At 32.4% G+C, this 27,730-nt stretch overlaps 1 protein-coding gene across 5 annotated transcripts in view; it reads left to right on the forward strand.

Annotated features, from left to right (window-relative positions):
• The first annotated feature begins 299 nt into the window (after positions 1-299).
• LOC111630140 (lethal(3)malignant brain tumor-like protein 3) overlaps positions 300-27,730 on the forward strand; it is a 62,544-nt gene continuing 35,113 nt past the window's right edge. For 2 of the 5 annotated variants that reach the window (XR_002757463.1, XM_023374177.1), the window contains exons 1-2: positions 300-564; positions 20,669-20,927. Coding sequence is in view for 4 of the 5 variants with exons in the window: in XM_023374177.1 (XP_023229945.1) it covers positions 538-564; positions 20,669-20,927 (286 nt within the window). In the remaining variant the exon portion in view is untranslated. Of the gene's footprint in view, positions 565-18,654; positions 18,733-19,033; positions 19,183-19,585; positions 19,767-20,184; positions 20,206-20,385; positions 20,392-20,664; positions 20,928-27,730 lie in introns of those variants that run through there. The other 3 variants (XM_023374179.1, XM_023374178.1, XM_023374180.1) reach the window with 3 other exon arrangements.

A 27,730-nucleotide genomic window follows, 5' to 3' on the forward strand; every position in this document is an offset into this window, starting at 1 on the left:
TCAAAATAAATATATAAATTATTTCAGCTTTATTATATATTTAACAACAATAATATCAACAATTGTAAAAATAAAAACCATAAAAACCCAATTAAATATTTGAAAATTTTTATTAACCTTATCTGTTTATCTTAATTGTGATGATAAATTTAATAGTGCTATTGTTAAAATAGACTACAGAAGCATTTGAAAAATTTTGCTTTTCAGTGAATGAAATTTATTTTAATTACAGTTCATTAATAATGTAATGAAATGCCTCATTAAAATAATAATTTAAAAAAAAAAAAATGTTGGGAGGAAAGAGTTTAGCCTCAGCATTACATTTGACAACCCGAGATTAAAATCAAACATGTTGATAAAGTTTATTTCATTTCCAACTATATATATTTTAATGTGGATAAGATATCATAAAACTCGTTGACAATTAAATGTATTTTAACATATATACAATATGTTATAAATTACTGTCAAAGTACACGTAAAGAACTACTATTGAGATGTTCATGAAAGCAGTCAAGGTTGGCAGAACGTGACTCAATGGTAAAGGAATGTCTGAATGGAACAGTAAGAATTAATCATTTAAATTTCTTTCTATCTTATATACTTGTATAAAGAACAATTTTATAAATATTTGTAAGGAAAGTTGATTTAGATTAGGAATCGTATGGAAGTTTTTATATTTCCATACTATAGGTTAAGAATGGAGAAAAATTGACTTGTCCACTACTTGAGGATATCGGTAATAAATGAGAAAATTAACCTACTAAACTTGTGTAAGAGGAAGATAATGGATAAGTTTTTTTAAACAGGACTGCTTTGGCGGAAGATTACAATAAGTAGAAGGTATGAAAAATTAAAATTGATAGTAAATTTGAAAGATTGTGTATTGCATTTCCTGTGCATATGATCAGGGCGGGGCCCTTCACCCCAAACAAGAAATAAATAAAGATGATACCAACACCTGTTTGTCCGGTCTTTCATCATCAACATTTAAAACTGTTCAAAACTTTAGAAAGCACTCGCATTATAGTTCATCGATTATAATGGTAAACGTCACTTACTTCTTGTTAATATATGCCTTCCACGCACCATTTTCCACCTTCTATCTCCCATGGGCAATTTATTCACCTTTGTCCACACTTAACGAGGATCGAAGTTTTTTCAACTCGAAAGCTACAATATAATACAACCATCACAACCAACTAACACCGACTGCAGAATCACTCGTGCATTGCATCTTCCACCGTCTAATTGGCTGCTTTGCGTCACGTGCAAATACCGATTTCCTTCGAGGGAATTGGCCATTCCGATTGGTTAGGAGGCGATCACGTGGATAACCGCCAACTAGCGCCGAAACCCGAGGAGTACGTTTCTTTACGCGTTGGAGATAAAAGCGAAGTTTTTCTTTCGCGAATAACTGCGCAACTGTTTAATAACTACAAGTTTGGTCGAAGCGTTCAAATGACCTGGTTTCGTAACAGACGCCTGATCTATTTTCGGATTGAGCAAAGCTTTTCATAGCATCAGTTGACATCGTTACAGACATCCGCTTACCTCGGGTTCTAAACTATTTTTTACGCTTCTTCGACGCTTCGAATCATTGATTTATTATTTCCGTTATCTGATCATTACCGATAACAATTCATTTATACCGTAGCCGGCGGTTACAATAAGCGAAAAGGAAAAAAGATGTTGAGATCATAGTCGTTTCGGTAGAAATGACAATTAACCAAGTATGCGACTCCCACAAATGACTAAGTTATCGCATATTGGGAATTCCACTTTGTGTATTCATCTTTGTTTCCGTTTCTTTATGTCATCTCAATACGCGTATAACTGTTATTATTTAAAACGTAATTTGCGCTTGAGAACAGATAACACCGAGATAATTATTATCAGTTATTTTTCTTTTCTTATCAGTAAATTTACCTTTGTTTAAAAAATAATAATAAATAGGTTGAAATCGAATATACCTCATTTTTATTTATAATTAATTACAATATATTTACATAAACATTTTTAATTTAAAAAAATATATATTTATATAGAATTAATGCGAACTTTTTTAATCCCTAAATTATGCTTCCTCTCGAAACAACGCTTCTTAACAAATGCAACTCGTCAAAATTTAATAAAATGTTTTAATTTATGAATTTATTAAATTTTTTCGTGATAAGGAATCATAATTCATTAAAAATTGCATTAATATAACATGAATGTATATATATTTTGCGCTCATTAAAAATATCTATAATATTTAAAATAAAATAATAATATCAAAAATTGCTTCTTAGCAAAGTTAATAACCCTTTGAGGGATAATTGTTACATAAGCACTTACAAAAATAAATTAAGTTATTAAAATCTATTTATTGCTGTGTAATATATTTTGTAAATGTAAATTCCATGTTATGAAAAATTGCTAAAGTTTTTGTCATATTTCAAAGCATTTACATGCAAATTATATATTTATTATAACATATTTACAGATACATTAAGTATTTTTAGTTACAAATATATATATATATATATTATTACATATTAAGTGTAATAAATACTATTGTAAATTGTAACTCTATTCAAAAACTTTAATTTTCTTACAAGCTCATAACAAATTAAATGTTGTAAATTCAAATTTGTTACAATAACAACAAGCATTTTTACTTATAAAATTATAAATTTCTATATAATTTAATTAATTTTTTTATTGATTCGTTTAGTATATCAGTACTAATATTAGAATTTTTATAATACAGTATAATAAAAATTATTTTAAAATTTGATAAACTCAAATACGTATAAAATTATCAATAAAAATTTCCAAGAAAAAGAAAAATATGAGTCCTACTTTCATAAACCTATATTTCTATATAGGGCCTACTTATATTTTAATGATTAAAAAAAAACATATAATTTAGAACAAGAATAAATTTACTGTATAATCAAATGTAATTCTACTCTGTTACACTATAGAATTAGGTCTACAATGACAATTTCACACTTGTAGTAATAGTGCAAAATTTTCACACGTTAATTAAACAGAAATTATGTTGAAAGAAATTAATATAAATCAGCTCAAAGAATTACTTTGAGCTGATTTATATTACGTTTTGCTGATTTATTTTTCATGCTGTATAGATTTTTAAAGTTTTCCGGCTTTTATCCCTTCATGAGCAAGCAGCATTTTACAAACAGCGCATGAAGGAATAAAACATTGATGGATATTTAACATAATTTAGAATTAGGGTAACCATTTCTTTTATTTCCCTGTTTTTTTTTTCCTTCTTTCTTCTTCTTCTTCTTTTATTACAGTTAAAACAGGAAAAATACAATGCATGTAATTCCATAGNTTTTACTCCTCAAAAAATCAATAATAATATTAAATTTTCTATGAAGTTAATATAACTGCAATTTATGCAAATTTTGAATTCAGCTTCTGAACTTTGGAGCTAACTATTATGTTTTATTTTTCGTTTACAACACTCCAAATGCAGTTGCTCTGCAAGATAAGGATGTAAATCAACAGTACTAATCTGAATATCATTTCAGATATTCAAATGTATGATAAGTTATTTTTGGTCACTCAATAAAACAGGCAATTCGCAACTAGTATTGTATAAAAGTTACTAAAGATTACGTTAAGTGCAATTTTTATTGATTTATTTTCAGGTGAGGAAGAAGGAAATTTCTATAGAGGACGATTTATTTTAGAAAATATAAAAAATCTTGAACTAATTTAGTTTGCGTCCTTGACATTAAAAAAAATTATAGATAAAAGATGCAAAAAATTATTTCTGCGTTTGATATCTTGCGCTTTTCTACTTTCGAATTGCAAATATTCGTTAATTGACTTAAGGACAATCGCCGCTCTTCCTTTCTTTGGACTCATACCTGTTTTGTCGATCCAAATATGTTGCTCTTGGTATAAGATTTATAACATGATAAATACTAATTTCACTCAATTTAAGCTGAAATTTTCAATTTTAGTTTGCAAATAATTTTCGAAATTTAAGTAAAAACATTTTATATGTTTTAAATTTATTGCCTGTAATATATTTTATTTATAAACATTAATTCAATTATTTTTTGATAAATGAATAGCAACTTTGTATAATCTATAACTAAATCAGCTTTTCAAAAAATATACATTTATGATTAACATAAAATTAAGCATAATATATGATATTATATGATAAGCATCAATTCAAAATTCAAAATAATTTAGAATTATGTTAATAATATAGTTTTTATGCATAATTTTGGAAGGAATGGTAACGTCGTTATAAAAACAAATTATATTTTTAATTTTGCAAAATTTTAGATGATAAGCATTATATGTTATGTTATATGGCGACAGCTAGTGAATGGTTTATCATTGTTTTTAATGTGTATGTATGTTTTTTGAGTGTGTTGTACAGTATGTTGTTGTGTTGTATGGCATATGAGTAATATATTGCCTATTTTAGAGTCTAAAATGTTCACATAAAATAAAATACAAGGCAAGTCCCAGAAGTCAAGGATGCAAGAAGCAAGGATGGTCTATTACTTCCCATCCATTTTTTTTTTTTCTTAGTCAGTCTGAAATCTGATGTGAAGTATGAGAAATTACATTTACATTTATCGTGCAACAGGCGTCCGATGCTGCACATATCCGGACTTAATACCTCTGAGTTTTTACCTTTTTGGACCTCTTATGAAACATCTTGGAGGCTTGCACTTCTCAGATGATTATGATGAAGTTAAAGATGCAGTTATGGACTTTTTCAAATCATTAAGTGGGGAATTTTTAAGAAAGAAATATTTGCCCTTCTCTCCCCCTAAAAAAAATGTTTAGAAAAGAATGACAAACATGTAGGAAAATAGCTTAGACTGTATACTATCAAATGGCTAATTTAATTTTTTTATTTTTTAATCTAATTTGTTATTAACTTGTTTAAGAGATTGCGCCTGACTTTTGGTACACGCGTGGGTATATAGAATAGAAGAATAGAAGACAGAATGAAAATAGCAGAAAATGCTCCCATAGAAATTATATGTTTATACAATATGTGCGCGCGCGTTTTCGTAAATATTTTGGATGATACTTATTTTTTGTTTCAAGTTTTAATGTTGTAATGATTGTAATTTATCCTCTTAATTCGTTGAGTTCTCCCTCATAGAATTAAAGATTAATTACAACCATTATTACTTATTAACATGAACTCACATTATGTAGACCAGAGCACAACGAAATTGTGCCTCAATTAAAATATTTGTTAATTTTTATTTTAAAACATCATATTATTCTTTGTCTATCTGAGACATTTTAGAATTTGAGAATATGTAGACCTAATTCGTATATTTCTTTATTTTACTTTATATATTACAAGTATGCAACTCGTGTACTATACAGTAATAGATATTTTATTTTAAAAACTTCATATATACTGTATATACACTTCATTACAATAAGACTTAGTGAATAATCAATGAGATATTGTAATCAGGATGATATTTATCATAACTATTGATATCATGTTACGGCGCCAAGCCACAGTTTGATGTAATATAGTCGCGATAAACATCATCCTCTTTACTTTAGTATTAAGTCCTCACTGCCTACAATTCAGAGATTTTAATGATTTCATTTATTAATCATATCAGAATTATCTTAAAATTCATTGAAGCATCATTAATATTATTCAGATAGAAAAATTAAACATAAACAATACAAAGTGTTAAAATAACAAAACTCTTGGATCGTTAATCCGAACGTGGATTTAATAAAGAACATTCCATTCTATTTTCGAGTAAAAAATAACAATCTCGCTGACCCCGAACGAAGCAAGCTCCGAATATATTATTCTCAAAGTCGTGAATTCACCTGCGGAGCTGAGTTCGATTCCGTTTCCGCTGCTTAGAACATTCAACCCTCTTTACTTTCCTTTCCTCCTAGCCATCATGTTATCAAATCATTTCATTGTTAAGAAACACAATTTTAAATGTAGAGGGTTGTATTATTTATTTTATACATAAATATTATTTTAATATAAAATTAATAGGTTATTAGGTAACTGTTTGAAGAGAATCGGAAAAGATGGTCTCAACAAACTCCTTTACCATTGCGCTCTCAAATTTCTAAAAACTTCCTGTTCGCCTTGCAGCTACTGCAACTGCGTAGGAAAATTCACACGCAAATCTGAATTCAAATTCTACGCAAATCCAATTCAAATCCAGATCCGTGCTTCAAAGCACGGATTTGAATTTGAATTTGGATTACCGGTAATGGAAGACGCAGAGTTCCTCAACCGGTGGTCCGCGGACTACCTGTAATCCGTAATGATGGGGCAAGTGTTCCGCAGGTAGACTTAAATTGATAAAGATTAAACTTTATTCAATGATGATTCACTTTTAATAGCTACTTCTAATTTCATTAACTATGTTTCCATATGTATTCAAAACATGCCTTTGATTTATTATAAATGGCACAGTATGTCTAAAACGTTGGTGATACCCACATAAGGTTTTTTTAAAAAATTAAGCGTACATAACTTAATGGTCCGTAGAATATTTTCAGACATTTAACTGATCCTTGGGCTTAAAAAGCGAAACGCTAAGACATTGCAATACATGGCCAAATTGTCAAAGGGAGTCTCCCGGAAAGACTTTCTAAGGGAAACTTGTGTGGTAATAAGCACGTGGTGAGGGTTGATTTCACAAAGAGACGGGTATATAAAACAAATAAGACGTGCTTTATTTTTTTCTGTGAACATATACAGGAAAGGTTCTTGTTGATTCCGACCTCCTGAGTCCTTACATCAAACAAAAGAACAAACAACACCTTTTTCGATTCACAGTCGAGCAAGACTTTCGCGATACAAAGAGATACTTAACTTCTAACTTAAACCTACTTATATCTAAAAAGAAAAGGAAAAAGGAAAAGAAAGTTAGATTAGAAGAGAGAAACGGAAATATATTTTAGGATGGAACGGGTACCCGAGTTGGCGACTGGGGTGGCGGCTGCTGGATGACTTCGTCTTGGGATTTTTCCTTTTGGGGACGGATCGCATGCGATAATCAAATAAAAAAATGTCTTTTATCTTTTGGCCTACCAATGTCCTTATCAACTCTACTTCTTCCTTACGTGCTCTTCGTGCCTCTTTCAGCCGAAGCAACACCGACCTGGAGACCTCTCTCTGATGGTCTTCCCTCTTCTAGGTCCAAAGCCAGAAGGTACTCACTTAGTCTCTCACTTGCCCTCTGGGCTATTTCTAATCCTTTGTCTCCTAATTAGGTCATCAACCACCCACACCTGGACGAAAGTTCCAGAAAGTATAGACAAAGGAACACAGAACAAAGAAAGGAAAGATAGAAAATCATATATATACATATATATAAAAATATAACAAAAAATATATTGGTGTACCACCACACTGGTCCTTTAGACGTTAGACACCTAAATTTATGAAGCAGGGACGTGCAAACGGGATTTGGAGGTTTCCAATACAATGCGTGGTGAAATGTGAATGCGGAGATATATAAGTACGAAGAACATGGAAAAGGAAAAGTCGTTTTAATCACGGATATTTACAAGAAATAATGTATCTTTTTTTTTCTTTTTTCTTTCTTGTAAATACGAAATAATGTTTCGTATTTACAAGAATTGTTTGTTCAAATCAACGACACCAACTGCAATACATGCATCACAACGGCGACGGAGTGATTGGCGTACACTTTAGAAGATACCCGGCATGTCACCTACTTCTGCAGCAACGGCGCTAATTCTGGCGACAAAGTCTTCAGGAAAGTCAATGAGCATATTCGCTTTCTCAGCATTCGAATACTGTTGCATCTCTGTGGCCGTACAACTTCCGAACGACGATGCCCTTCTTAGCAAGCGCAATCTTACGGCAAACCACTTGGCTTCCGACCACGCATTGTATTTACGGCAAATGTTATTTTTGCCATGTTCTATCGCCCGTTAAAGTTGTGATCCTGTATACCTGCTAGTGTAAAGGGAAATAACATGCCAGATTTTTTTTAAAAATCTAGTCAGGATTCCTGGAATAGTTACTTTAGTTAGGAACAAGAGCTGCAATGACAATGACTTCGTGGCATGGCAACCGTAGTTTCCTGACTTAACTCCATGTGATTTTTCTTATGGGGTTACATAAAAGCCAATCTTTGAACCGCCTCTTCCACCGTGATCTGCGAGAACTACGAATAAGGATTGAAGAAGTCAACATCCATGATTACACCTGACTTGTTGTTCAACGTGTGGCAGGAATTTGAATACAGTTTCGATGTTTACCACGTCACACGGGCACTCACATTCAGTCATTGTAATATGAACATTGTGAAATAAAATCTGGACACGTTGTGTTTTGCATGATTCATAAAACATCAGCTAATGCATGGGTGTCAAACTGGCGTCCCCCGATGTGATTTTTCGTGGCCCGCGGCCACGATGCTCTGAAATTGAATAAAACGGCTTACAGATCAAGATTAACTGATAAACATCTATCTGCCATAATGAAGATTGTTTGTTCTCAAGTCTTTGAACCCAGATATTGGGAAACTAGTAGGAGAAAGATAACGCTAGCAAGTTTCCGGTGAAAACAATTAATTTTAATTTTACAAATATGTACATTAAATAAAATAAATGTTTAAATAAAAGCAATACTATAGCAATTATATATTGCTGAATTCACTGAACTACATAATGGTTTTAATTGCCCCTATCTATATTCCTGCATTCTCACTTCAAATTATAATTTTAGGAAAATTTGCATATGTGATGTGGCCCGCGGGAATCTTGCCAGTCGCGCTGTTTAAATGAGTTTGACACAATTGAGCTAATGTACTGGTATAAGATTTGACTACTAAATTTCTGAAAAGTGGACTTTCTTTATAAATCTCCTGAACATGGACGTCTACAGAAAAGTTTCCAAGAAAAGGTAAAACTTGGAGACAAATAATTGCATCAATAAATTTACATTTATTTAATTTTTTAGGTTTTTTCACATGTAGATTATAGAATACAGTATTGCATCAATACAAAAAGACAGACAAATCATCCTATGGTCGAGGGTGAAAGATTACATATTTCAATCACTTTTACGATTATAATTGGTGAAATTTTTTATCCCAGAGGAGGGCAAGTTCTCCGTTTGCTCCTCCCTGAAGACGCCGATGCCTCCTACATAGAGGCACTAACAAAACTATAATTTTCGAATGTGTTTAATGTTTCCTAAAATTACTGTAGCTTTGCCGAGCACATCAAGTGGCAATTAGTATATGTATATAGAGTAGCCTACACACATGCTATATAATAGGAAGGACTAGATTTGCGTGCGAGCATTTTAGGCATATGTCCAGGTTTCTCTACAAAACGAAAATAATAAAAATGAAAATAAAAAAAAAGAGAGGAAAAGAAGTAATGGATGATTCGGGGAAAGAAATATACCATGCTATATTTATAAATACCGCATAAATTTAAAGTAAAGAATGCCATAGTAGAATTTGCACAAGCGAAAACTTCTACGGAGGCTTCCACAACTGTGGGTACTCTGGGTCTTTCATATAAACAAATCCATCTCTGATGTAGACTTTATGGGCGTATAGAGTAATACAGTTCAGTAAAGTGAACGTATACGAAATAAATATAAGTTATATGCAATAAGCCTATGTTGTTTTAATGATTTTTGATTTTTTCCCAAATTTTTTAAAATTCTTTTTGTCCTGTGGGCATTAAGAGGACCTTTTTAACAATCTCATTATGGGTTCGGCCAGACCTACAGTTGAGTGACTAGGTGGTGAGGGACGAGGACCAACATATCCGAACGGACCACCTCCAAAAAATTCCTGAGGTGTTTTCTATCCGTCGGATTGATCCCAAGTCGATCCCCAGAGCGGTGCCACCTTAACTATTCGGTTATTTGGCCGGATGGTCGAGCAGTCAATGTGGCAATCTATCACTCTGGGGGACCGGGATCGAATCCGGACGGGTCGAAAAATCCCCAAGAATTTTTCAGACGATGGGCCGTCTGGCAGTGGCGTACCGTGGGTATCAGCCGCCCGGGACGGAGGAAAATTTCGGCTCCCTTTTATTTAGGTATTCAATTTAAAAGACCAAAATTCAGAAGAACATGAAACATTTTGTCACAGAACAAGCAATGAAAAATTCAGTGGTAGTGCAGCGACTTGTTTAAAATAGTTCTATTGGATATTAGTAGTGTATATGAACGCGAATGAATCGTACAAGCAAAAAATAAAAATAAAAAATAAAATAACAAAAATAAAAATAAAAAAAAGGTCAACAGGTTTCGCAGGATTACCTCGGATGAAAAAATTACTAGTTCACATGGACGGCGAGCCGATTCCCAGACTGTCCGAACGATAGCACTATCGTAGGCGTCATGCAAGTATAGATTAGGATGTTTCAAATTTTTACAAGATATTATTATTATTTATTGCGAAATTTTGCCGCCCCTAAAAAGTGCCGCCCAGGGCGGGCCGCCCCCACTACGGTACGCCACTGCCGTCTGGATATGTCAGGTCCCGTTCCTTACCACTCAGCCGCCCCGTTGTAGGCCTGGCCGAACCCATAATGGGCTTGCTAATGGAGGTCCTCTTAGTGTCCACAGGGCGGAAAGAGTTTTAAAAAGTCTCCATGTTTATATTTGCACTGAGGCACAGAACAATATCGAACCATTGTTTAATATAAAGTTTGAAAGATATCCACATGCGTTGTCCTCGATTCGTAGCAATACTGTTTACATTTCACTAGGCCAGTGGTTCCCAATTAGTTTTTCCTGCGTACCACTTCAAAAAAGAGCTCAAACTCGCGTACCCCTTATAGAAGAAATTCATATTAATTCATACTAATATTATAAATTCGAAGATAATTCTGTCTGTCTGTTACCTTTTCACGTCTAAACCGCTGAACAGTTTTAAATAAAATTGGGCACAGAGATAGCTTACATGTTGGAGATGGACATAGGCTACATTTTACTGCGAGAAAATATCTTATTCTCACGAGAAAATTCGATATAATGCGGGAGAAGCTGTGGTTAGACAGCTAGTGATAAATAGAATAATTTTTTTTACATTTATTATCTTTAAAATACAATTGTAATAACAATGAAAATAACATAAGATTATTTAATTTTAATGTGACAAATGTGCACGATTTTCTTTGCACAACTTTGTAAAATCTGGTTGCTTTTTGGTCAGCTTCAGTCTCGAGTCGTCATCGAGTCGAAGTCGGTGACGATGTTTAGTTTTCATGTTTGTCATGGCCGAAAATCCTCTCTCGCAGAGGTATGTTGCGCAAAATGGTAGTAAATATTTTTAGTTATAAATAAATGAATTTGTGCATTCGACATCATGTTATAAATTGCCGAATTTTTGACGGTCCACCCATTATTTTTTTTTATTTGCTTCATCTCATGCATTTAAATTTTAAATCGATCGATTTTAAATTGCCGCGCGTACCCCTTCATGCAATTTTGCGTACCCCTGGGGGTACGCGTACCACTAATTGGGAACCACTGCACTAGGCCACCACAAAATGAGGTGGCAACCGTGGGCGAGGATACAGTCGGTTCCAATTAACAGCAGATTTAAAATGTAGTTGGATTGGATAACATGCATGAGAATTGAAGAACAATATCTTGACCAAACTATCCCTAAAAAATCATAAGGTTCAATTTGGATTCGAAGTTTGAATTCCTCGCAACTAAAGAAAATATCTTACATGTAATGATCCAGTTTAATAAATTACGATAAAATTAATTTTCTTATAAATAAATTTAAAAAATATTTTTAGTTAGTTTTATAAACTTTTATGTATATAAACTCCAATATTCTGATTTTAAATCGAATTATTGTTTACAAAACTTTGGTTTAATAATCTATTGAAATTTTTTTCTTCTATTTATTTGAATTTCTAGTTAAATTTTGTTCACTTTAACCGAATCAAGAAAGCACATATTCAGGAACGCCGAGAATTTTTCCAAATGGAATTATATCTTTTATTTGCTTTTACTTTTCTCTTAAGTATTAGCGATTCAATTTGGTAGGAAATTGTTTGATTTTATCTGTTGATACTTTTGACGCTTTTCATTTTATTTTTTCCCCATCAGTTAACAGCATTATCTATTGATCAATCTATATGCTGTATTATATTTACGTGGAGCAAACTGTTCGTCACTATAATTATTTTTCCTTTATTTAAATTTTTAAACAATTACGTCAGATTTAAAAAACTGAAAGTTAATAAAATTTTATTTTTATTTTACGTATTAATTTTTCCCGAATAATTTATTCAACATAACTTTTTGATTCGTAACTTTAATGTTTAATGACGAAATTACACGTAAGCGAGCTACATTAACGAATAAATTATTCATGATAATTAATACGGTTTAAATATCAACTTTCAAGAACAATTACTTTTCGATAGATTTNAGCTTATATATCTTAATAAAAGAATAATATATTAGTCAGTGGAAATTAATTAGTCAGTGGAACATAGTGCAAGCATAAGCTGCACACCCTAAAAACTATGTCACGTTAGTGAGCTAGGGCCTAGCCCCGCGGACGGGAAACCGGAAGCTCGGCCGGGCCCAAAGCTTTGTCGTTTAAAGGTTTTAGCGGCAGAATCCCCGAGAGTCAATGAAAAAGGAAAAGACATAGTCTCTAAACCCTGTGGTGCCAATTCGGCGGGGCAGGGAAGAGATCCCATCTGGGAAACGTTCCTTAAGAGACTTCTTTATAAATCTCCTGAACATGGACGTCTACAGAAAAGTTTCCAAGAAAAGGTAAAACTTGGAGACAAATAATTGCATCAATAAATTTACATTTATTTAATTTTTTAGGTTTTTTCACATGTAGATTATAGAATACAGTATTGCATCAATACAAAAAGACAGACAAATCATCCTATGGTCGAGGGTGAAAGATTACATATTTCAATCACTTTTACGATTATAATTGGTGAAATTTTTTATCCCAGAGGAGGGCAAGTTCTCCGTTTGCTCCTCCCTGAAGACGCCGATGCCTCCTACATAGAGGCACTAACAAAACTATAATTTTCGAATGTGTTTAATGTTTCCTAAAATTACTGTAGCTTTGCCGAGCACATCAAGTGGCAATTAGTATATGTATATAGAGTAGCCTACACACATGCTATATAATAGGAAGGACTAGATTTGCGTGCGAGCATTTTAGGCATATGTCCAGGTTTCTCTACAAAACGAAAATAATAAAAATGAAAATAAAAAAAAAGAGAGGAAAAGAAGTAATGGATGATTCGGGGAAAGAAATATACCATGCTATATTTATAAATACCGCATAAATTTAAAGTAAAGAATGCCATAGTAGAATTTGCACAAGCGAAAACTCCTACGGAGGCTTCCACAACTGTGGGTACTCTGGGTCTTTCATATAAACAAATCCATCTCTGATGTAGACTTTATGGGTGTATAGAGTAATACAGTTCAGTAAAGTGAACGTATACGAAATAAATATAAGTTATATGCAATAAGCCTATGTTGTTTTAATGATTTTTGATTTTTTCCCAAATTTTTTAAAATTCTTTTTGTCCTGTGGGCATTAAGAGGACCTTTTTAACAATCTCATTATGGGTTCGGCCAGACCTACAGTTGAGTGGCTAGGTGGTGAGGGACGAGGACCAACATATCCGAACGGACCACCTCCAAAAAATTCCTGAGGTGTTTTCTATCCGTCGGATTGATCCCAAGTCGATCCCCAGAGCGGTGCCACCTTAACTATTCGGTTATTTGGCCGGATGGTCGAGCAGTCAATGTGGCAATCTATCACTCTGGGGGACCGGGATCGAATCCGGACGGGTCGAAAAATCCCCAAGAATTTTTCAGACGATGGGCCGTCTGGCAGTGGCGTACCGTGGGTATCAGCCGCCCGGGACGGAGGAAAATTTCGGCTCCCTTTTATTTAGGTATTCAATTTAAAAGACCAAAATTCAGAAGAACATGAAACATTTTGTCACAGAACAAGCAATGAAAAATTCAGTGGTAGTGCAGCGACTTGTTTAAAATAGTTCTATTGGATATTAGTAGTGTATATGAACGCGAATGAATCGTACAAGCAAAAAATAAAAATAAAAAATAAAATAACAAAAATAAAAATAAAAAAAAGGTCAACAGGTTTCGCAGGATTACCTCGGATGAAANCCCCCCCAAGTAGGGAGCTGAGCCTGGACGTGGCGGGGGGGCCAGGCGGTGAGAGACGACGGGTAATGGGACCCGAAAGACTCGTCTTGGTCTCGATCGTTAGTGGAGTCTTATGACTCGAGCTGAAGGTTCCAGAGGTGTCAGTACAACATAGGCTCTGGGTTTGTATACCAAGCCTTTTAAAAGCTTGCTGTCCAATTGTCGTTTTCTGGAGGGAGCGACTCTGGCGGGGTTTCAAACATCTCTCAGTTCTGGAACCTATCCCCGTCAGTAAGGACGGCTATAAGAGCTGCTAATTGGCATTGTGGCATGCAGACTCACACTTATACAGATGAGAGACTGGTGCGGTCGAGGCACGGGGCTGTTCCTAATAGTATCGGCGATAAGAGGGCCAAAATGAGCCCTCAGTAAGTCCGGAAGCTGGGGAACGGTCGCCGTAACCGTCGCTAATATAGCTTCCAGGGAGGACTGGTCAATAGACGAGATATGCAGAGTGTAGTCGTTTGGGTTTGTCTGACGGAAGTTGGTAACTCTCCCAATGGAAGTTGGTAGCCCTGCCGACAGAAGCGTAGGCACCCGTTGGCCTGCGGTGTGATGGCACTCGATAGGGGCGCTGCTGAAACGTGGTAGGGACCCTTCGCTTCAGCGAACGGACCCAAGACCCCCTACTCGCGACGGTTAAATCGTCTGCTTGTAGCGAGATGCATATTGTACCCTGGGCTGATGGGTTATGTCCCTGATATTACACATTGGAGCACGCAGTGGACGCTGAACCTTCTGGATTCAAATCCCGCGTCGGTACAGAGACTGGGGGCCATGGATCTGACAATCCGCACCCCCTGGAATCTGAGACACATGAAGCGAACTCCCGCATCCACCCGGTGGCACGGGGCCGATGTTCTCACGATAAAGGTGGTTGAATGCAGTCAACTTAGCCTTGCCCGTGGTAGCGCAAACCACGTAAAGCTCCTTCTGTCCGGTAAAAGAAGAACCAGNTCTAAACCGCTGAACAGTTTTAAATAAAATTGGGCACAGAGATAGCTTACATGTTGGAGATGGACATAGGCTACATTTTACTGCGAGAAAATATCTTATTCTCACGAGAAAATTCGATATAATGCGGGAGAAGCTGTGGTTAGACAGCTAGTGATAAATAGAATAATTTTTTTTACATTTATTATCTTTAAAATACAATTGTAATAACAATGAAAATAACATAAGATTATTTAATTTTAATGTGACAAATGTGCACGATTTTCTTTGCACAACTTTGTAAAATCTGGTTGCTTTTTGGTCAGCTTCAGTCTCGAGTCGTCATCGAGTCGAAGTCGGTGACGATGTTTAGTTTTCATGTTTGTCATGGCCGAAAATCCTCTCTCGCAGAGGTATGTTGCGCAAAATGGTAGTAAATATTTTTAGTTATAAATAAATGAATTTGTGCATTCGACATCATGTTATAAATTGCCGAATTTTTGACGGTCCACCCATTATTTTTTTTTATTTGCTTCATCTCATGCATTTAAATTTTAAATCGATCGATTTTAAATTGCCGCGCGTACCCCTTCATGCAATTTTGCGTACCCCTGGGGGTACGCGTACCACTAATTGGGAACCACTGCACTAGGCCACCACAAAATGAGGTGGCAACCGTGGGCGAGGATACAGTCGGTTCCAATTAACAGCAGATTTAAAATGTAGTTGGATTGGATAACATGCATGAGAATTGAAGAACAATATCTTGACCAAACTATCCCTAAAAAATCATAAGGTTCAATTTGGATTCGAAGTTTGAATTCCTCGCAACTAAAGAAAATATCTTACATGTAATGATCCAGTTTAATAAATTACGATAAAATTAATTTTCTTATAAATAAATTTAAAAAATATTTTTAGTTAGTTTTATAAACTTTTATGTATATAAACTCCAATATTTTGATTTTAAATCGAATTATTGTTTACAAAACTTTGGATTAATAATCTATTGAAATTTTTTTCTTCTATTTATTTGAATTTCTAGTTAAATTTTGTTCACTTTAACCGAATCAAGAAAGCACATATTCAGGATCGCCGAGAATTTTTCCAAATGGAATTATATCTTTTATTTGCTTTTACTTTTCTCTTAAGTATTAGCGATTCAATTTGGTAGGAAATTGTTTGATTTTATCTGTTGATACTTTTGACGCTTTTCATTTTATTTTTTCCCCATCAGTTAACAGCATTATCTATTGATCAATCTATATGCTGTATTATATTTACGTGGAGCAAACTGTTCGTCACTATAATTATTTTTCCTTTATTTAAATTTTTAAACAATTACGTCAGATTTAAAAAACTGAAAGTTAATAAAATTTTATTTTTATTTTACGTATTAATTTTTCCCGAATAATTTATTCAACATAACTTTTTGATTCGTAACTTTAATGTTTAATGACGAAATTACACGTAAGCGAGCTACATTAACGAATAAATTATTCATGATAATTAATACGGTTTAAATATCAACTTTCAAGAACAATTACTTTTCGATAGATTTTAATATAAATACATTTTATACGATTAATCCGATGAGTATCCAGGTAGGCTACATGAATATGGGAGTTACAAGTATTGTACACATCAGTATCAAATTAAAAGCATTTTAATCAATAACTATTTCTTTTATTCATTACTTTTGAGCGAATAATATTATTATTTTTAATTTAAAACAAGAAAAATCAGTCTAATCTTGGAAATATCTCAATATTTGTTAAAAAGATTTTCCTCCCTAACTCTTTCTGCCTGGGGACCCTAAGAGGGCCTTTTTGTTTAGCAATGCGTTTGACCAGTCTCATAATAGAGAGACTGAGTGTGAAGGATGGAACCCAACATATTTGGACGGACCATCCCAAAAAATCCCTGGATTTTTCGACTCAGTCTGGATTCGATCCTGGATCTCTAGAGCAGCTTGGCAAACTTCAATCCGACCGTCTAAAATTGAAAAGACTCGTTGTAACCTTTTAAAGATAATATATTTTAAAATAACGTTTGATTCAGAAATGTATTTTCATATACACTTGAATATCTGTTTATTCGTTAAATAAGTATTAATATTATAAAGCCTATGTAAATTAATTTCTTATATGACTAGAGCCATGGCTAGAGCATTTGTCATCAGGAGCAAACTTAAATATGGTACCTTTTGGATAAGCCTTTGGTCAGTCTGTTATAAATTTAAAAATCATAAAAAAAACTGTTTATTAACATGATGAATATTATATTTCAATACAGCAGAAAAAGTATCAAAATATTACTAAAAAATCGCAGCAATGTTTCATTAGTTTCACTTTCATTAAAAACTTATAAACAATGCTAGAATTTTGACTCGTCATTCTCATCATCTCGACGCCCTGGACACTTGCCCACTCTGACCCCGCCTTTTCACGGCGCTGTATAGACACACTCACGAATTCATTTGATAAATAATATAAAAATAATGGTTTATTCTGACAACACTTCTCGCAAATTTAGCATTCTATCCGTAGTAAATCATATTGACCTAAATCTTTACTTAAAAACAAATAAAAGAAACAAAAATATCTAGATTTAATTTTTATATTAGTATATTATACATTTAAAAATATTTATAATTTTAAATTTTCTTCTGAGGAATTTTTAATGTTAAGACATACAAAATCTCCTTTAGAATTAAACAAAAATTAATTATGAATATTAAAGATAATAATTAAATAATTTTATTACCGATTAATTAATGTTTGTGAAGGTTTTCCTCTTTGTAAATATGCTATGTTCATCTCAAGCTAGTCTCAATTTAAGTTCGATTATAATAATAAAATTGTATATAAATAAAAAAGACTTTTTTTCCTTATTATGTAAATACGAAAGCATTTTATTTATTATTTATTATTAGATAAATGTATTTTTTTAATCAAATTTTTTATTTAATTATTATAATTAAAACACCTTTAAACAACTAAATTAATTTGAAGTGTATAATTAAATAAATAGTTGCTAAAAAAATAACTACTTGTGTAATGATTTTCGAAATATATGGCACGGTCTTTAAAAGAAAATGTTATAAAAAATTCTATGAACGATAAAAAAAAGAGCCATATGACTATTAAGAGATATGTAAAGTAGGACGCGGATTAAGAAAAAAAATTGAAAAAATAATGATAATAAAATGATCACATTTAATTATAAAAAATAACAAATATTTATCGATTAAACTATAAAAACATTATTAATATACTGTATTCAGAAACGTTTGAAGATTTTATAATCAATATTTAATATCTTATAAAAAATTTTCCCCAATGGTTAAACAATAAAATGTAATTTAAAAATTATATTTGGAAAAAATTAAATAGAACAAAACTAAAAAAGTCTAAGATAATTTTATTTCAAAATTCGATATCTATCAAATATTATGCAATTATAAAATCGATTGCTTGTTTTTACAGATAGGTGCCGCTAAGTTTAGATGTAGCAGATGTGACGTATAACGCATCACTTATCTAAACGATATCGTACCGGAGATGGTATTTTCGATTTAAAATTTATAAAGTTGAATTAACTCTCTTCAAATAAGTCGTAACAAATATTTAAAAGTATTTTAAATATTAATAAAAACTATTTAAATTTTTAAAAATTAATTTTATAAAAAACAGTTTTTTTTTTATTTTTTTTAATCAATGTACGGGAAGAATTGGATGTATGTAAATACTCGAAATATCACGACTTTTATCTTAAATGATAAAGCAAATTTATATCGTAAAGAAGTTTATTGATAAAAAAATATTATAATTTTATATTAAAATATTTTTCGCTATTATTTTCAAGTTACAATTTTCGATTGACAAGAAAATAGCAACTTTAAGCGGGAGACCATGTAATGAACAGAATAGCCGCATGCGCAGAAAAGATATTCGTCGATATCTTCGCTTTTCCTTTCGCCCTGCTGTCGATTATAGGAGAAAAACTTTGAAAAGGTAAAAGATGAAAATTATACAATGTAATCCGTTTTTATCTTTTATTCCTTTTTTAAAAATATTTTAAACGTAAATAGCGTTTTTACAACGTTTATTCTTCTTCGAAAATACAACGCCGTATTTGGCTGTTAAAATTACTTGTCATCCAATCGAAATCCGTTTTTTATTAAAAGACGAAAAGAATTTTTAAAAAATCTTAAAACGTATTTTTAACGTAAAAATTAATTTGAATTATAACATATTATTAATTTACATCAATCGTAAGAAATTTTTCACGGAAAAGTTTAAATTTTCTAACTTTCGGGAAAGGAAGTGAAATTATTTTTACTTTCATCGATACCTCGTATTTTAATAAACAGTTAATTAGAGACAATAAAACGAATTATATTATTTTTCCTAAAATATTTTTAATTTAAAGAAAAAACCCAACAGTTTAATTATAAATTAAATACGCTACACGCCAAATAAAACTTTCTGGTGTTACAATCGATGTTGATCGGTGTTGTAGTTCGTCCTTCGAAAGTGTTTGTTTCGCGGTTGAAATTGATTAAAAAAAATCACATGGGATTTATTTATTAAATCAAATATCTAATTACATTTTAAGAATATTTCTTAATAATTTCTATGCTCAATAAAATTTTATTTTTATTTTACGTATTAATTTTCCCGAATAATTTATTCAACATAACTTTTTGATTCGTAACTTTAATGTTTAATGACGAAATTACACGTAAGCGAGCTACATTAACGAATAAATTATTCATGATAATTAATACGGTTTAAATATCAACTTTCAAGAACAATTACTTTTCGATAGATTTTAATATAAATACATTTTATACGATTAATCCGATGAGTATCCAGGTAGGCTACATGAATATGGGAGTTACAAGTATTGTACACATCAGTATCAAATTAAAAGCATTTTAATCAATAACTATTTCTTTTATTCATTACTTTTGAGCGAATAATATTNATTTTATTGATATATTAAATATTCCTGATGAAATATTTAACGTAAATGTAAAGAAATTATGGATAAATATTCATTACTGTATTCAGTAAACGAAGATTTAATTTATTTGAATGAAATGTTTCTAACATTTGTGAATATCGTAGTACTCTATGCTTCGTAGATGGCGCCATTATCTATTTCATTGTTTACATATTTTCCCCGTTTCCTTTTTAAGAATTTTTTCATAAGCAAAAATGTATCCATTCTTTACAAATCATACTTATGGAATCATCATTAACAATATTTACCAATTTAATCTGATGATCGAAAACACTATATAAATAAAAGAAATAATTTTTCATTATGAGAGGGGGAAATAAAAATAAATATTCATTACAAGCTCAGTTTATTAAAAAATGATTTGCTGATAGTTTAAAGTATAAAATTTATCAAGTAGTATTTAGTTTTTTAATTTTTATATGTTCTCTATCTATACAAAGGGTTTTTTTTTATATTGAATATTTTTTATAGGTAAATATGACTTCCATAACATCAGTTCCTTTGACACAAGAAAATCCTCCTCTAGTAAAGAAACTTATCACAGAAACCGAAAAGCATGTTACGACGATTGCTACGATTCCTCCGCCGGCCGGAATGATTCGACCTTTGGTTACAATTGCGGGAACGCAAACGTCGGTTTCTTCGTCTGCTCCTATGATCAATCTGACAATTAGTAATGGTGAAATAAGAACAAATCAGTCAATTCCACCATCCGTTGCAATGGTTACAGGTAAATAACTTTGTGGATTGCATTTTAAAAATTAAAAAAAAATTAAACAATATGACTAATATTTGGTAGTATTATGGAATTTTATGTATTTTATTTAATTGCATGTTGAAAATATAATGAAATTACTTAAAGTTGTTTTTACCTAGTTTTAAAATTCTTGAGATATTTCATATATTCATTTTTATTTATGCTATTCTAAATTTAAATGTGTTTAATTAAATACAATTTTATTATTAAAGTGCAATTTACTTTCTTCACATTGAAATTTGAAGTGTACGTATTAAATAATATAACACGTGTTCATACTTTTTTTGTATAAAGCTGGGAAGTAAAATATTTTAATAAATTGATAGGAAAAAGAAATCTGATACCAGTGATGGACTGGGCTTTAAGTTGTCACCGGGAAATGCTTCTTACCAGTGCATAAGAAGTGTTATTGGTGCAAAGCACTGAGAAAAGGAGGTCTACCTCCTCCCCACAGAAAATTTTGAAACTTCTGAGATGAATTTAGAGAAATTTCCTTGCTGGAAATGAACCAAACTTTTTGTTATTTGGAAAATGAAAACTAAGTAATCCACCCTATCTTGTGCAGTTTTAATTCAGTCTCCATAATACCATTTTTTCCCTCCTGACAAATTTAAAGGGAAATATAAATGAACTTGAATGAAATTGGCCTTAAAAGTTTAATTTTGTCTTTATATAATCTTAAAATTTCTCCTATGAAGGTTTAAAAAATAATTCTAAAAGTTCTACTGACATATGATTAACTTTTATAATAATTTCATTTTTTAGCAACTAGGTCTGCAATGCTATTTGGTGCAATGTCATTCAATGCCATGCAACACATTTTTCTTTATGTACTGTGCATAAGCAATGTAGCTTTTAAATATTCTTGTGTAAAAAGAGACCTTGATTTTGATTATATCTGAGATAGTTTAGGAATAGTAGCAGTTACATGCTACATCTCATGACAAGTATAGAGAGCATGTTGGATTGGATAGTTGCACCGGAATAATGAAGGGAGAGTCTAGATTTATGAAATTTCTGGATAAAGGCAAGACTGGAGTATTGCATTGAATTTGGGACTTAATATGATGTCACAAAAATGCTGCAGAAAAAATACTAACATTACTAATTTTTGCTATGGTAATATTCACAGTTTAAACCTGTAGATGTCAATATAGTACAAAATTAACAACATAACTGTCTATCGGCATCATGAAAAAATTTATTTTTACAAGTACTTTCAACACTATATACATGTTCTTTTCAGGGAATATTATCTTTCACAGAGAAACAGAATGCTATTATCACCCCAACCTACATTGCACAGGGCCCTTTGCAATAACAGAGACAATGTCACACTCTGGAGTTTATGCTATTCCATTAAAAAATTCACTAAACTGGGTCAAATTTGATATATATATTGGGGTGACTATCAGTTGCTCCTCCCCATCTTGCAGAGCATCATGTAGATGTTACACGTAATAGGTGTACAACAGAGCTAGCTGAACAAGTAATAGAGGATAAATTTAATCTGTTTTGGTCACAAACATTCTCCTGAGATGATACGGGACCAAAGAACATTATTTATCTGGAAGTCTCTTGCATCGGTGTCACCATGCAACTCTTTCAAACTTGACCTATCAGAACTGTGGACAGTGCTGTTTAAACTTCTAAGGTCATAAGTTGCATATTTTGCACTAAAAAGCATTTTGCTTCATTAATGGCTCTGCTGTGTGTTAATCTGTATTCATATATTGGTTTAGAAATTTTTATTAGTTTTATGTTATTGTGTACTCAGGTTGTTAAAAAATTTTGTGATTTTATATATTTCAATTATGTTCCATGTTTATGTGTGAGGAATAATTTTTTTTAAATGTTACTGTTTGTATTCCATTTTTCAACTAGTAGCATTCTGTTCTCTTTAAATGATAATATTACATTAAGAAGGCAATTAAATACTGTCTCAGGTTCTTGCATAAATAAACCTTTCTGTAATGTCAATAGAAGAAAGTGCTAAATTTGGTTTGAAGCTAAATGTAAAGAAAACTAAACTAATGTCAACTAAAGAGTTAAAAGATTTCATTGTGGATGGTGAAAGAATTGAAGTGGTAGAAAGTTACATACTTTTGGGTTCAAAGATAGAAAGGAATGGAAGTTGTGAAGGAGAAATCAGGAGGAGAATTAACCTTGGTAGAACAGCCATGGCAAATCTCACCAAGATAATGAAAGATAAAGACATTTCCATTCATACTAAGAAAATAATTGTAGAAGCAATGGTTTTCCCTGTAACATTATATGGCTGTGAAAGCTGGACTCTAAGAAAAAAGGAAAGAAAAATGATAGATGCATTCGAATTATGGGTATGGAGAAGATTACTTAGAGTTCCATGGACAGAAAAGAAAACAAATATCTCAATTTTAGAAAAAATTAAGCCAAGCTTCTCCTTAGAGTCAAGAATCTTAAAACAAAAATTGACCTACTTTGGACATGTGATGCGTAAAGAAGTTTCCCTAGAGAAGACTATTATGCTGAGAAAAGTGGAAGGTAGAAGGAAGAGGGGAAGGCAACGGATCAGATGGATGAAAGAAATAGAGAAAGTCACAGAAATGAAGCTGGAGGAGCTACGAGAGACAACAAGAGAAAGATTAAGATGGAGAAGACTTGTCCATGAAGTCACCAGGAGTCAATGACGACTCGATGGAACTTAACAACAACAATGTCAATAGACAGTTGTGTTGTTAATTTTGTAACATTACTTGGCATCTAGTGTTTTTACATTTTATAACTATCACTAGAGTAACAATAGATTTTGATTTGGAATTATTTTTAAAATAATATCTGCACTGCCTGGATAGCTAAGGTGGTTAAGGTGTCAGCCTATTACTCTGCAGATCTGGGATTAAATTTAAGTAGGCTGAAAAACCCCAGGAATTCTTCAGGGTGGACTTCTCTGGATATGTTGGATCCTGTTCCTCACCCTTGTTTAGGTCCATGGTGGATTTGGCAGGTCTAGCAAGTGGACTTGGAAAAAAAGACATACATATGAATTAAAAAAACATACATATATAGATTTATACATATTGTCCATAGATCTTGGCTGGGTGATGTGTTGTACTCAGTTGGGACTCTGGAAGTTTTAAAAAGTTCAATCTTTTTAGTAATGCACAATGATTTTAAGATTTACTGATAATTTATCAACAATGGCAAAGACTTGTCAATAATGTTTCCTTCACTAAGTAAATAGACTGGTCCCTGCTGCCTAGCATTTTTATATCCTGGTCAGGATTAATTAAAGAGCTATAAGTTAATATTTGTTTATAATCATGTAATATTTAAAGCAGAAAATAATTAAATTAATTCATTGTAACAGAAATTAATTGCAATTTATCTGTATATGTGCTATAATTGTAGTATGTGTAAATTATGTGTGTGTATAGATATGCATAATACACATCAAATAGAATTTTCATATCTGTCTGTTTTCTATATACTTCTAAGCTTTTTTACTGATCTGCAACAAATATTTTCATACTTATTCTCTAAGACCCCAAGGAAAATATAGGCTATAATAAACTCAAAATACACCTTAATCTAGTAACAAAAAAAAATTTAATAACTGAACTAATGTTTTCTGATGATCTTACATAAAGATTATCATCAGGTTATCCCCTTGACACTTCATGATAAACATAACAATGATAAGCTAAAATATCCAAACTTTTACCATGGCTTTTATTTTAACATTTGTTCCATGTTCCCCAAAATACTAGTATATTTGCTACTTATCAATAAAAACAAATATCAATACTTATGAACTATAATAAAAATAGAACTATTTCAAATATATTTATAAATTTAAAATACTTAAATTAATTTCATTATTCCTAAAAAGCCATGTAACTTTTTCATTTAGTTCAACTTCAAATCCAGATAAGAGTTCACTGTTTTGTGAAAAGCCATATTCATAAAATTACAGAATGAAGAATGCATTGGTAGTTCTGACTGGAACTGTCTTAACAATTGTTGTGGAAGAATTCCAAGTAATTCTGAATCCAGAATGGTTTCTTTGAATGCAGTGGAAATTTATAGATCTATAGTTTTTTCAAATTGTAGCCCAATAATTATAAATACTAATACTACTACTAATAATAATAATAATAACTCTCCCGTGGTCACCACCTGGTCGTGGTGGGAGAGCCCAGTAATTTTACTGAACCATAGAGCAATGCAAGCTGGAGCACAAGCTCCTGGCAGGGACACCCATGCCAGTAAGGTCTATGGGGAGAAATGAAGCTAAGAGTGACCACACACCCACATTCTGTGGAGATATTTATCATGGAAGTAACCAGATCTAAGTATGATACCGGCTCGGACATCGCCCAGGTTTACAAGGTCTGCATTCATGGGTTAGGCAGAGGCTCACGTTTGAAAAATAGGCTCCAGTCTCCCTTGGTTACCAGTGGCAAAAGCAGCGCCGGCCCAAGAATGGCTACTGCAATGCCCTCAACAGATGTGAGGAATCAACCTAGCCTTGGTGTTTCTGTGGCAATGCATCCACAGACTACAAAGGCTGGAAAACCACGCCAATGGATGAAATGGACATCAGAAACGAACAAGTTTATCATCTGTACTTACTACACCATCACAAGACTTGAAACAAACATGACAGCATACAGACAACAACTACACCATAGATTCACACAACAATATCCTCATCTCACTGTCACTGAACAAAGGGTTGTTGATCAAAAACTAACAATTATACACAACAACCTTATCCCACAACCAACACTTGAACTTATCAAACAACAGGTTGCTGATCAAATACATCAACAGACAGAAACATGTAACATTAATGAAGATCACATAACCTGTCAGGATAATCCAGCAACAAGCATTGATAATAGTACACATACAACAACTACCATTACTGATACTACAGACACTTCTTCATCCATCACTGATAACGTAGATATAGATTTAGTTAATACACTCTCACTTATATTTCAGGAAACACTTGCTAAATATACAGGCACAGATCCCACACAAAGACCATGAATACCAAAAATCAACACGTCAAAGGTAGCAGGAAAAACACTAAATTATGTAAACACTCATTTAATACCAAACTACATTCATTCAATTTCTACACTTACAGACATTCATACTTTAGTTTATGCTGGGGCAGTCACAGTAGTGACACACCATGGACTGAAAATACACTCACAGACAGAACACACAAAACACAATTCTATCACAAGCCTGCCTGGCAGAGAAGAATAGAAACACAAATAAATGACATTAGACAGCAATTAGGCAGGCTGACACAATACACTAAAAACAACATAACACCCAAATTAAAGAAACAACTCAAAAACATTTTCAAGAAAATTAAAACACACACAAAACATGAACATCACAACACACACATTACAGAATACATCGATACACTAAAACAGAAACTCGCAGCCAAAGCACGTAGACTCAAACGATACAAAACATGTACACTACGAAAACAACAAAATAAATTATTCACAAACAATGAAAAACTTTTCTACAGACAAATCAGTACCAAAACAAACACTGATACACAGCACTGTGGCACACCAACAGAAGAAGAACTCACAACTTATTGGTCTTCTCTTTGGTCCAATGCTGTTACACACAATGCTGATGCAGACTGGATCGAGGAGGAGAACAGAAACTTGCATAACATACCAACTATGTCGTGCTGAAATAAACGTACACGACATATGCTACACCGTTAACAGAACACACAACTGGAAGACACCTGGTGTAGACAACATTCACAATTTCTGGTACAAAAAGTTTACATCACTGCACCAGGAACTAGCTAAACATCTAACACACATCATCATCATTATTCTTTCAATCACTATATCAGTGTATTTCTATTAATAGGACTTATCATACTGGTGTATAAGATTACAGCCTCACAGTTGCACAGATTAAAATTGTTTTATTTTCAATTACCTGTTGAACACTGTATGGACTGTAATATTACAGTCCATATCACACTACAGAAGGCCACTATATTGAATACATGCCACATTGTTAGGAAATTCCTGAATACAGACACACACACACTGACAACACTGACACACTTATTTAATTGTAGTTTTGTTTTGGATGCTATGCCTTGACTCTGGTCCGGCATAGTACACAGCCACCGGTGTGAACCGAGTATAATAATAATAATTATAATTATAATTATCAAAGAGAACAAATTGTCTATGTCTGATTTTAAAAAAGATAATAGGCTTATAAATAAACTAATAACAGATACAGTATGTATGATGAAACAAAGTATTTAATTTTATCATCTCCATATGTACCCAGTTTTATCAAACTGGCAGCTAATTCAAAAAACTTGCATATGACATGAAATTCGAACATATTTTTGCTGCATGGTATGAACAAAAACTCACCATACGACATTACATTAGTTCACAGCGCCATATTTTATTCACTTCTGTTCATTGGTCTCAGTCTGCATGTTTGCTTCCTCGTGGAAGGATCTTGTTTGATAAAGGAAATCTTGAGGTATCATCAGAAAGTGACTGATTTTATTGAAAAGAAACATCCAAAAAAGGTTCACACTGGCTGTATTGCTGCTCAGAGTAATGACATTTGCCTAAGTCATTTTAGAAACATTTTAAAAAGTAGGCAAAGCCAAACCTCTTTGGATAGATATTTTACCAAGCAAATTCTAGTCAGTGAAAGTGAAGGAAAGAAAGCGAAAAGCAGTGAATAAAAATTAAAAAATATATATATAT

Source organism: Centruroides sculpturatus, unplaced genomic scaffold (assembly GCF_000671375.1).
Source record: "Centruroides sculpturatus isolate CEXI.00-Female unplaced genomic scaffold, Cexi_2.0 scaffold684, whole genome shotgun sequence".
NCBI classification, from domain to species: Eukaryota; Metazoa; Arthropoda; class Arachnida; order Scorpiones; family Buthidae; genus Centruroides; species Centruroides sculpturatus.